The sequence below is a fragment of the Engystomops pustulosus genome, chromosome 7 (genome assembly GCF_040894005.1).
Source record: "Engystomops pustulosus chromosome 7, aEngPut4.maternal, whole genome shotgun sequence".
Taxonomy (NCBI): domain Eukaryota; kingdom Metazoa; phylum Chordata; class Amphibia; order Anura; family Leptodactylidae; genus Engystomops; species Engystomops pustulosus.
The window spans coordinates 151708314-151720863 of NC_092417.1; the positions used below are offsets into that span (position 1 = coordinate 151708314).

General features: G+C 41.9%; 1 protein-coding gene across 1 annotated transcript in view; it reads right to left on the reverse strand.

Moving 5' to 3' along the window:
* Nucleotides 1-7672: 7672 nt before the first annotated feature.
* Nucleotides 7673-12550, reverse strand: part of LOC140071056 (solute carrier family 22 member 6-B-like) — a 28906-nt gene continuing 24028 nt past the window's right edge. The window contains exons 10-11 of the mRNA XM_072118298.1: nucleotides 11348-11551; nucleotides 7673-8613 (exon numbers count right to left, since the gene is read on the reverse strand). Of these exons, the coding sequence (XP_071974399.1) occupies nucleotides 8556-8613; nucleotides 11348-11551 (262 nt within the window). The 3' untranslated portion in view covers nucleotides 7673-8555. The remainder of the gene's footprint in view (nucleotides 8614-11347; nucleotides 11552-12550) is intronic.

Genomic DNA, 12550 nt, shown 5'->3' on the forward strand with positions numbered 1-12550 from the left:
CCGTCGGAGCTGAGCGGGGAAGTGACACATGCAGGATTTCGGGCGCAAGATCTTAGTGAATCGCGGCACAATGCATTAGAGTGGGACAATGCACTTTCTGTGAACTCGGATGGGTAAATAAATGTGCCCCAAAATATGTATAGTATGGGGCAAACAGGACGACTTTGGCAATGTTTTTTATAATGTAGCTGGGTTTTTAAAAAATTTTTATTGGGAAATGTTGATGTTTATTTTTAAATATTTATTTATATGTAACAAATGTGTGTATGTTTTATCTTTATATGTCCCACATGAGGTCATAAAAGACCGCTGGGGGACATTTCCAAATTGTTTTTACTTCTAGTTTTCACCTTTAACTGGGGCATCTATGAGAGCCCCATTTACAGGGGGAAACGACCCCCTGTGGGGACAGATCTTTAATCAGAGCTTGACTGGGTCTGATCCAACACTTTTGGTTAACCCCTACAGATTCGGCGGTTACGTGATCTATAGCCGAGTCTATAGAGCCGGTGGCAGTGTCGACTCTCTGCTGCTATTTAAGCAGTAAACAAAATAATAATAAAATAATAATTATAAAGCAATTAGCACAGAAGCAGAAGAAAACTGCAGCAACATCTTTTGACAGGGGGTGGTTTGGGAGGAGTTAAAGGACATCTACCACCAAGATCAAGGATTGTTAACCAAGCACATTAGCATGAATATAAAAGTTTATTTTAGACGGAAAGAGGCCATGTATAACAAATATAAGAAGATCACCGCAGTCCCAGTGCTTGGATCTTTGAGTTAGGCCCCTTCCACACTGGCATTTTTTATGCGCGAGTTCTGCGCGTGCATTTGACGCGCAGAATTAGCATTGCACTCTGTCCCATTGTATTCAATGGGTCTTTCTCCATTAGCGTTGTTTTTGACGCGCGTGCTTGCGTTCGTTTTCACGCGCGTCAAAATCGCAGCATGCTCTACTTTTGCGTGTCACGCGCGTTTTTCCCGCCCCATTCAAGTCTAAGGAGATGCATCAAGAACGCATTGCACTCGCAATCATTGCAAGTGCAATGCGAGTGCAATGCGTTTTAAACGTAAGGGTTGCTAGGTGACCAGAATAACAGTATTTCCCCTGCTCGCGATCGAGCATTTAATTAAAAAGACACAATGAAGAACAGTGAAGAATAGAATAAAAACATTGAACACAGTGACCACAGGATCATTTAAGAGAAAAACACAGTGCAGAACACAGTGCAGAATAGATTACAGATGTTCGGCACATCTGCTTACTTGTCGGGAGATGCGCGCGGAACGGTGCGCCCAAAATAGCATGTGAAGAACAATATATATGTGTGAAGAACACATTGCAGATGTATTTAAACATCTGCAATGTGTTCTTCACACACATATATATTGTTCTTCACATGCTATTTTGGGCGCACCGTTCCGTGCGCATCTCCCGACAAGTAAGCAGATGTGCCGAACATCTGTAATCTATTCTGCACTGTGTTCTGCACTGTGTTTTTCTCTTAAATGATCCTGTGGTCACTGTGTTCACTGTGTTCAATGTTTTTATTCTATTCTTCACTGTTCTTCACATCTGCTAACTTGTCGGGAGATAATATACACGGGGAACAGTGCAGAATAGATCGCAGATGTTTGCAACTTATCAGAAGACATTCTTTTTCAATTAAATAACACATTTTAATCCCAAACCATGGTCCCTTGGAAAAATGCTCGAGTCTCCCATTGACTCGCGCATGAAAAACGCGCCGAAAACGCAAAAAAACACTAACAACACGCGCGTGAAAAACGCAAAAACGCTAATTACTCCAAGGAAAAATGGAACAAAAACGCAGCCAAAAACGTCAGTTTTTCACGCATTGCACCCTGACGTGAAATGCAACGCAAGTGTGGAAGGGGCCTTAGTGTCCCTGGTTTATCACCATGTGACTGTTTGCTTAGGGTGCGATTACACCTTCCACTTTGATACAGTTTAAAAACAGAATCAAAGCATCCGGGGCGTTCCAGGGCCTGATCGCGTATCCATTTCTATGGAAATGCATGGGATCGGTAACCAGCACCCGATGTCTTGCATTTAAACAATACAAGACAGTGGGTGCTGGTTACTGAACCATAGAAACGCATATGCGATTGGGCCATGGCGCCTCCGTGCACTTTTATTTAGTTTCTAAACAGAGTCAAAGCGGAACGTGTGACCGCACCCTGAGGCAACATTTTTCCTCCCCTCTATACTGGAATTCATTGCTATTTTCAGTAAATAAAATATGCATAAGAATAAACGGTGTTAAAGTTAGATTATGGCCAAGATAAGTCCCATTCTGCTTGTCCTGCATATTTATTTTTTAGCTTCATGTGATAAACTGAGACTTTGTGTCTGCCAGAAACTCCATTAAATACATTTTGTAACGTCAGTAGGAAACATTAACTGCATGAGGACCAGAGACAGGGTCGGACTGGCCCACCGGAGGGCCGGTGGATCCTCCGGTGGGCCCTCGTTACCGCCACTACGGCAGGGGCCCCCATACCCATCCGAGGCACCTGCCTGCTGCGTCGGATTGGCTCATAGTGGGCCCCCGGTACGTCCGCTACGGCAGGGGCCTCCATCCCCACATGAGGCCCCTGCCAGTGAGTGACAGTACCGGTACTCGATGCGGCCGTAAGTGGCCACTCGAGTACCGTCTTTAATGTAATGCGCGGCGCTTTGACGCGCATTGTGCGTGCGACGCGCCCGGTTTTCTTTGCCGGCACGCGCCGCACTGTGACTCCTGATGCGCGGCAGCGTCATGATATACTCACGCTGCCGCGCATCTTGTTCCTGTCGGTCGCGCTGTAGCGGGGAGAAGAGAAGAAGAGGATGCGGGAGCGCTGCTAAAGGTAAGTGAGTTTTGTTATTTTCACTAATTGCAGGAATATATACATTTTATATGATAATGGGAGTGGTTGCAGGAATATATATAATTAATGGGCACTAGAAGACTATATGTAATAAGGGGGGAGGGGGGTATGCAGGATAGGAGTAGTAGTGCTGTGCCCAGACATACAGAATAAGTGTAGTAATAGTGTGTTGTGCCCATATATACAGGGTAGGAGTAGTAGTGCTGTGTCCATATATACAGGATAGGAGTAGTAGTGTTGTGCCCATATATACAGGGTAGGAGTAGTAGTGCTGTGTCCATATATACAGGGTAGGAGTAGTAGTGCTGTGTCCATATATACAGGATAGGAGTAGTAGTGCTGTGCTGTGCCCATATATACAGGGAAAGAGTAGTAGTACTGTGTCCATATATACAGGATAGGAGTAGTAGTACTGTGTCTATATATACAGGATAGGAGTAGTAGTACTGTGTCTATATATACAGGATAGGAGTAGTAGTACTGTGCTGTGCTCATATATACAGGATAGGAGTAGTAGTACGGTGTCCTTATATACAGGATAGGAGTAGTAGTACTGTGCTGTGCCTTATATACAGGATAGGAGTAGTAGTACTGTGCTGTGCCCATATATACAGGATAGGAGTAGTAGTACTGTGCTGTGCCCATATATACAGGATAGGAGTAGTAGTACTGTGCTGTGCCCATATATACAGAATAGGAGTAGTAGTAATGTACTGTGCCTATATATACAGGATAGGAGTAGTAGTACTGTACTGTGTCCATATATACAGGGTAGGAGTAGTAGTACTGTGCCCATATATACAGGATAGGAGTAGTAGTACTGTGCTGTGCCCATATATACAGGATAGGAGTAGTAGTACTGTACTGTGCCTATATATACAGGATAGGAGTAGTAGTACTGTGCCTATATATACATCATAGGAATAGTAGTAGTGTGCTGTGTCCATATATACAGGGTGGGAGTAGTAGCAGTGTGCTGTGCCCATATATACAGGATAGGGGTAGTAGTACTGTGTTCTGCTCATATATATCTATATATGATAGGAGTAGTAGTACTGTGCTGTCCCCATATATACAGGATAGGAGTAGTAGTACTGTACTGTGCCCATATATACAGGATAGGAGTAGTAGTACTGTACTGTTCCCATATATACAGGATAGGAGTAGTAGTACTGTGCTGTGCTCATATATACTGGAAAGGAGTAGTAGTGCTGTATCCATATATACAGGATAGGAGTAGTAGTACTGTACTGTGCCCATATATACAGGATAGGAGTAGTAGTACTGTACTGTGCCCATATATACAGGATAGGAGTAGTAGTACTGTGCTGTGCTCATATATACTGGAAAGGAGTAGTAGTACTGTGCTGTGTCCATAAATACTGGAAAGGAGTAGTAGTACTGTGCTGTTCCCATATATACAGGATAGGGGTAGTAGTACTGTGTTCTGCTCATATATATCTATATATGATAGGAGTAGTAGTACTGTGCTGTGCCCATATATACAGGATAGGGGTAGTAGTACTGTGTTCTGCTCATATATATCTATATATGATAGGAGTAGTAGTACTGTGCTGTCCCCATATATACAGGATAGGAGTAGTAGTACTGTACTGTGCCCATATACACAGGATAGGAGTAGTAGTACTGTACTGTTCCCATATATACAGGATAGGAGTAGTAGTACTGTGCTGTGCTCATATATACTGGAAAGGAGTAGTAGTGCTGTATCCATATATACAGGATAGGAGTAGTAGTACTGTACTGTGCCCATATATACAGGATAGGAGTAGTAGTACTGTACTGTGCCCATATATACAGGATAGGAGTAGTAGTACTGTGCTGTGCTCATATATACTGGAAAGGAGTAGTAGTACTGTGCTGTGTCCATAAATACTGGAAAGGAGTAGTAGTACTGTGCTGTGCCCATATATACAGGGTAGGAGTAGTAGTAGTGTGCTATGTCTGTATATACAGGATAGGAGTAGTAGTACTGTGCTCTGCCCATATACACAGGATAGGAATAGTAGTGTGCTGTGTCCATGTATACAGAGTAGGAGTAGTAGTACTGTGCTGTGCCACATATACAGGATAGTAGTGGTACTTAGCTATGCCCATATATAGAGGATAGGAGTAGTAGTACTGTGCTTTGTCTATATATACAGGATAGGAGTAGTAGTACTGTGCTATATCCCTATATACAGGATAGGAGGAGTAGTACTGTGCTGTGCCCATATATACAGGATAGGAGTAGTAGTACTGTGCTGTGTCTATATATACGGGATAGGAATAGTAGTACTGTGCTGTCCCCATATATACAGGATAGGAGGAGTACTAGCACAGTGTGGGGCATTGTTATCCAGGTGAAATTATGCTGTAGTGACGGTGATATTTTTAGTTGCACAGTGTGGAGATGTGCCTCACAGAGATGAAGATATCTGATGGAAAATTCTCCAGTGATAAGAAAATAAAGGGAGAAGTCGTCCTGCAGTTCAGTACCCAAAGGAGAAGCCGTGTGACATGTGAGGTACTGAATCCCACTTCTGAGTCTTATAACTGTAATTACTGACTATCTAGACTATTTCTATAATGTCAGTGCCTAGTCTTATGTGCTGAAGAGAATAGGATGTTAAGGGTTATAGTTAGTTATTCTTATTGTTAAGTTAGTGCTAAGCACAATCCAGCCACTGTGAACTGTGAAATGGGGAATATTTCTAGGTAGCGGTATGGTGGGCCCCCAAAATCAATTCCTCTGGTGGGCCCCAGGCACCCCAGTCCGACCCTGACCAGAGATGTAATAGTATCGTGATGGAGGCAGATCTTAGGGAACTAGTGTCATATGTCTGTTACCAAATAAACTGTCCTCACACTTCAGAGAAGAACAGACAATTAAGGGTGGAGGCAGGAAAGGTCGGACTAAGACTGCCATGGGCTCTGGGCTGTATGAATATTATAGCCCCTACAAGTCTGGAATTACTTCCTATGTACGGTACTAGAATCAGCTTCTTGGGGAATGGAGGATGTGTCCCTTCTGTCTGCTTTTAATCTGCGGTTTTTGGACCTTTGGAGGACCTTCAAAGGTCCTGAAATGACTCTTATGTACACATATATTGAGAGCAGGAACAGATGTACAAGGATTTCATGGGTGAATAGTACTATATTTGGCACATTTGGCGACCACCCAAACCGCCTATAATATTATCCACCACTGGAGGTGGGTATACCTATCTCTGAATCTCTATCTGTGACGGTACTGTATATGTGATCTGGCTTACTGAGGTTCTCTGTACACATTCCAGGTTACTTCTCTTGGTATTCTCTTGACTCTTTGACTTATTTTTCCATTAACATCTTGATTTTTGCTTTTACATGTGTCTAAAGGCTCGACTCAAGCCAAAACTCATACTGTAATTCATCCGTTATAGACTTTAGGTAGTTTACTTTCTTCTTGGCTCGCTGGTTAAAGGGAACATGTCACCAGGAGACCCATTTTTAGCACTCCCCCAGTCCCCACAGAGCATAGTACATACACTGCCAAAGTGTTTTTGTATTAAAAAAATAGGTTTTACAGAAAAAAAGATATGTTATATTGTACCTGTCATTAGCATCTGCTGTGTGACTATGCACTTGTCCACTGGGAGTGGCTGGAAAGGAGCAGTTTCCCCCCCACCCCCTCACCCTTGGGAAACAGCTTCTCCATGTGTCCTATTCAAATATATGAATAACTCCCCTCACTCGGGATTGACTGTAGAGGAGCAGGGGGCCTTGCTAAGCCAAGTGATGGGTGTTTTCATATATTTAAAAAGGAGAAGCTGGGGGGGAAACTGCTCCTTTCCAGCCCCTCCCAGGGGGCAACTGCCTAGTCACACAGCACATGCTAATGAAAGGTACAATATAACATATCTTTTTTTCTGTAAAACCAATTTTTAATTGGCAGAGTATGTACTATGCTCTGTGGAGACTGGGGGAGTGCTAAAAATGGGTCTCCTGGTGACAGGTTCCCTTTAAATCAACTACAAGTTTTTTACCTGTTGCCTGACACCTGAGGGTGGATTCCCACGTGGCTCTTTTTGTCATTTTGTTAAACACATACGAAACACAAGTGGGAGGGGGTTTGCCCAATAATAATGCATGTGTGTTTCCAATTAAATGCATGCGTTTAATGGGAAACGCATATGCGTTTTGGACAAACCCCCTCCCACTTGTATTTGCATTTAAAAACAACAAAACGCAAGAATCCGCCCTTAAAGCAACCTTGGTCCCTAGAAGTTGGGTCTGTTTTGATTTGAGGCAAGTTCTGGTAAAAACTTAAGTGAATGTCCTGAGGGCAGACATAAATTTGAGCTCGTGCTGTCTGTACTTTTTCAGTGGCTCAGTGCCCATGGACTTTATTTTAAGGGACCATGCGACAAATCCATTACTGACCTAATCAAAACCTTTAGTCATATATTAATTATAGACTATAATGTATGAGAAACCCTGGAGAACATATGACATACTGATGCAAGTTGGCCATGAAAACGGTAGAAAACGTCTGTTTTTTACTACCGAGATTCGGCACGTTCATCTTCGGTTAGCCTTGCGTGGGTAGTGTGTTATTATAGGTAGATTATTTTCAGACTGATCCTGTGAAGTCTATACATGAGCCTGCACCGTAACATACACATGTACAGAAAACATGTATAAAAAAACACATTTTTGAACAGCTTAATACAATTGCAATTGATGTTCTGTAGAACAGGCAAATGGAGAATCACAAACTTACAATAATAGATAAAAGAATATTGCAGTTTATTGAATTTATATGGTACACATAGTATAGATATGGACATAGCTGTAATGGTTAGTGTTAATGGTTAGCTGTAATTAGTTGTTTTTTTTCCTATGTACACTGAGTACTATTTGTTCTCTATGTAAGCATACATACAGAGATAACTGTCAATCACTGATAAGGACCACCTACTTGACTCGTTATCATAGTAACAACTAGAATTTCTGTCACTAAGTCATACTGAATCTTTTCTTTCAAAACATCTCCTGCTCTATATAATGCTGCCTTTAGATCGGATTGTATGTTCAATGCAACATGTTCCCTTTAAACTAGAAGCTTCCAAATACTGCAGAAATAATTTCGTTATGCCAAAAAAACTTGACAATCTATAGTTTAAGGCCATCTACCACCAGGATGAAAGATTGAAAACCAAGCACATTGACCTACTGGTGTGTGCAGGATCTTCTCTTTTTATAGCTTCTTTGGACCTTGTTTTTACGAAAACTATGCAAATTAATCTGAGGGGCTCTGGGCATTAGAGATGTCAATGGAGCCTGGAACCCCTTAGGCACATTTGCATAATTAAAAATAAACTTTATTTCCTAAAAACAAGGCCATAAGTAGCTATAAGAAGAGCAGATCCTGACAGAGGGGCACACACGAGCATGTATCTGTGCTAGATTTACAATTCTTCATCCTGGTGGTAGATGTCCTTTAATAAGGTCATTGTCAGTCTAATGCTCTGTATGATATCCTGTAGATAAAAAGAGGGACTGTAGATAAAAAGAGAGACTGTAGCAGACAAAATATGTATTTTAGGATGGGCTCCTTGAATGTCAAATAAGGATATCTGAAAATAAAGTTCTCCCATGGAAGGTTAGGTGTGTTACAGTTTGGTTTCATATTCCAGTTCCTTCTTCTTTTTACATGTGGAATTTTGGCCTCTGAAAGTAAACAAAGAGAATATATTATCTTGATAATGTTGGTGGCAGAATCTGCTTACATTCAACACATTTTTTAGTCAAAAATCTGGAGATATACGATTAATGCAATACCCTGCTACAGCCACTACACCAAGAATGGAGCTGTGCTTCCTTTTTCACTTTGTTATGGTATAGAGCAAAGAGATAATGTACTAGAGCGAGGATTATCCGGCGTCCAGAAAAAAGATTTCTTTAGATTTCTTTTTGTTATGAGACGTCTTCATTGTTTTTAAGAAAAAAGTTTTCTAATAAAGTGGAATTTTTAACATTTAAAACCGAAAAACTTCTTTTGCCTGGACGCCGGATAATCCTCGCTCTAGTACATTACCTATTACCTCTGGTCCCCGCACAGCACATCTGTGCATCGGCAAAAAATAACAAGATGACAACGAAAAGTGGTGAGCTGAACTTCTTTTTATTTTAATGCATAGAGCAAAGAGAAGCTGAGCAGATTGTACATAGTTTTTTATTTGCAGGCAGCATGTTATAGAGCAGGAATAACTGAGGGGATTGTGCTTAGGGGGGGATTCATTATGTCTGGCGTTTAGAACACCAGTCTTAAAATTCCCTCTGCAGGCTCTGGCTTCCTAGAGAATATGGTCGCAAACTGCGCCAGTTCCGATCCTTTAGACCAGATCAGATGTTGCTATGATTTTTTTGCTATAGTCTCTGCCTCACGCGTTCAGAAAACTCTCAGAGAAGCTTTAATGAATCTCCCCCATAGTGTCCTATCTACAATCAGCATGTTATAGAGCAGGAGGAGCTGAGCAGATTGTACATCATGGGTGTAAAACACAATGGGGCACATTTACTAAGGGTCCTGCGGCCGCGATTCCGTCAGGTTTTCCCGAATATTTCCGATTTGCACCGTTTTCCGCTGAATTGCCCGGGGTTTTGGCACACACGATCGGATTGTGGCGCATCGGGGCCGCAACAGAAATCGGGGGGCATGGCCATCGGACAACCCGACGGATTCGGACAAACCACGAAATTTAAGAAGAATTGTGTCACAAGATCAGCACTTACATGCACCAGGAAGAAGAAGGTGAACTCTGGCGGACCTCGGCGCAGCAATGACACCTGCTGGAAATCGGGCGCACGACCTTAGTGAATCCCGGCAGACCCGGATCCTCGTCGGACAACACGCAGCGGGATCGCCACTAGACAATGTGTCCCAATGTGTTATCCGTTCCAGCTCTTCTTTCCCTGCCAAGAGCCAGCAGGGTCCGATACTCACCTTTCCTCTCACCCAAAGCAGCTCCAGCAGTCACCTTCAGTGTGTTCCCTGCTGTATGCACCAGCTCTAAAGCCTGCACACGTGATTTGATGACATTGTCACCTCTGATGGCTTCAGAGCCAGCACATACAGTGGGGACACACTCAACGTGCGGCTTGGGTGGGGTGGGGTGGGGGTTTAAGGAAAGGGGGTATACACTTAATACAAATAATATACTTATATATTAAGGGTTAATCTTTACAGGCTTAAAATCCAAAGATCTGGCATTGTCCACAGTGTCCTGTCTACGATAGCGCCTAGACATTTTTTTGGATATTTTAAAACTTTAAAAGGAATTTCACAACAAAATCCAGTGTAGGTGCCGGCAAGGGGAATAAATAATAGGTGAGCACATGCTGGTATAACGTATCCTCCATGACCTGGTCATCTGATACAGCGTACACTCCAGCCTTCTATTAGTAACCTTACAGAATAACATTATCCACACTGACCTCACCTAAGATTTGGTTAAGAACTCATAAAATTATTTCAACACTTGCTTTCTACAAAGCAACCACTAGGTGGCCAAGAACGAACACATGCAGGATAGACATCACATGATATGAGTATTGTGAAATCATGTTAGCTTTAAAGGGACGATGTCACCAGATTTTACCCAAAATTCATCACGATAAAAAATCATGATACACTTACTCATAGATCCAGGTATAAGGTAATTTCCTTATATCTGATATTGATCTCCTCCTTCCTTATAAAATTAAATTCTTTTAAAATGATGCTGAGTCTGAGGGGCTACTCTACCCCCTCTGTGATCTGGCTTTACAGACGTTTACACTGTAGGGTAATGTAACAGCGCATAAAGCCAGATCATAGCCCCTCACAATCATTAGCATAATTTTACACGTTGATTTAAGAAATCCCTATTTTATGTGCAATTTTACCCATTCACCTTTTTAAAAAAAATCTCCTTCAAAGTCATGTGAAAATGAAAGAAGAATAAACTTGCACCAGTCAGGTAATTTTGGTTCAATAGCATCTAGAAATATGCTGCTGGTGTCATATTAAAGAAAAGAATCTCACATGCCTGATGCAATTTTAAAGATAAGATTTTTATCTTTGATATTTCACCAGCAGGTACTTTAGGCACTATAGAACTAAAGATAGTTGTGTCATCTCAGCAGAATATGACTCAGGTGGAGATTTCACATAAAAGAGGGAATTCTAGAACGGACATTTCATACCCTACCTCAGGGGGCTAGTAGGGGTAAATTCTGGTGACAGGTTCTCTGTGGGGGTAGTCATCTCCAGTATATCAAGCCATGTCGAAAGAAAGCCATGTCATTACTGTAGCCATTTGATATAATAAATGCTATATTCTACCTCCATATTCAAAATGCTATTATTTGGATTTTGAAGGGCAGGAGACATCTGGACCCCCTATTCTCTTTTAGTTCTTACCTGGCTTCTACCTCTTCCACAGTATCCAGCAGGTGGCTATTTAGGGTCTCTGGCAGCCATAAAAGGGGCAATCCACACAGAATGGGCGCTATTCCAAAAATAACTAATGGAAGAAATGGAGTGTAGGCCTTGGTCATCATCGCCAGGGGTGCGACTACAGCCCCTAATCTCATCATCATGTTAGTGAATCCTATTCCAGTTTGTCTGCAGGAGGAAGACAACAAATATTATTATTATAAGGAGTCGTTCAGAATTTTTTTTTTACCGTAATTTCTATGGTGATATTTTAATGGCTTTTTATGTTTTCATATGTTTTCTATACTATGTCTGTATGACCTCCAGTGTTTGCAGTGAGCTACATTGTATATAATAATCGTGTTATCAATGAGAACCGCTCCAGTGCCAGGCATGTGCTGGGAAAGGTACATTTACAAGGTCACGGCACAGACATGATCTAGTTTAATCATTGTCTGTATTACCATGGGAAAAAAATTTGTGAACTTATTCCTACCTGAATTTCTCAAATGTGTAGAACAGGTTTTCTACTAAAAGATCTTGTGCAAAAAGAAACATGTGAGACTGGCACAAAGTGATCATTGAGTGTCTATGCCCTATTCCTGCCCGTGTTTGCAGTCTTTTGTACTGTCATTAACCTGTGAGTGGATTTCACACACCGGTGACACATGGACTGCAAACAACAGAGCACAGAAATGCATAAATCTGTGTGCGTGAGGTCTGAATGTGAGAATTTTACAAACATTATTTGCAGACCTGACAATGGAAAATTTAAAGGGGCTTTCTAGCTTAGGCTACATTCACACCACATTTTAGCCTTCCGTTGTAAGGATATATGTCAGCAGGATTCCGATGTATCGCTACAATGGGGTATTGGGCTACAATGTATAATATAGAAAGTTCATACATTGCTCCGATTCAGCTCCTCCCTCCGGAAAGTGGTAGGAGGAACAAACATCACAGCATGTAGTGATTGGCTGCTGCCAATGTTCAAGATGCCTCCTTAGTAGGTAATTAGTAGTAAGGTCACTGGAAATAATAAGCAGAAGAAAGACTGCACAGATAAGGTGAAGGTCCTTGGAGCATTTTTATGCACCACATTTTATGAACCTCCATGAGGTTAAAATACAGCGGGCAACCTCCACATGTACACTCAGCAGAGGTCAGGGATGGATGTCACACAGTAAC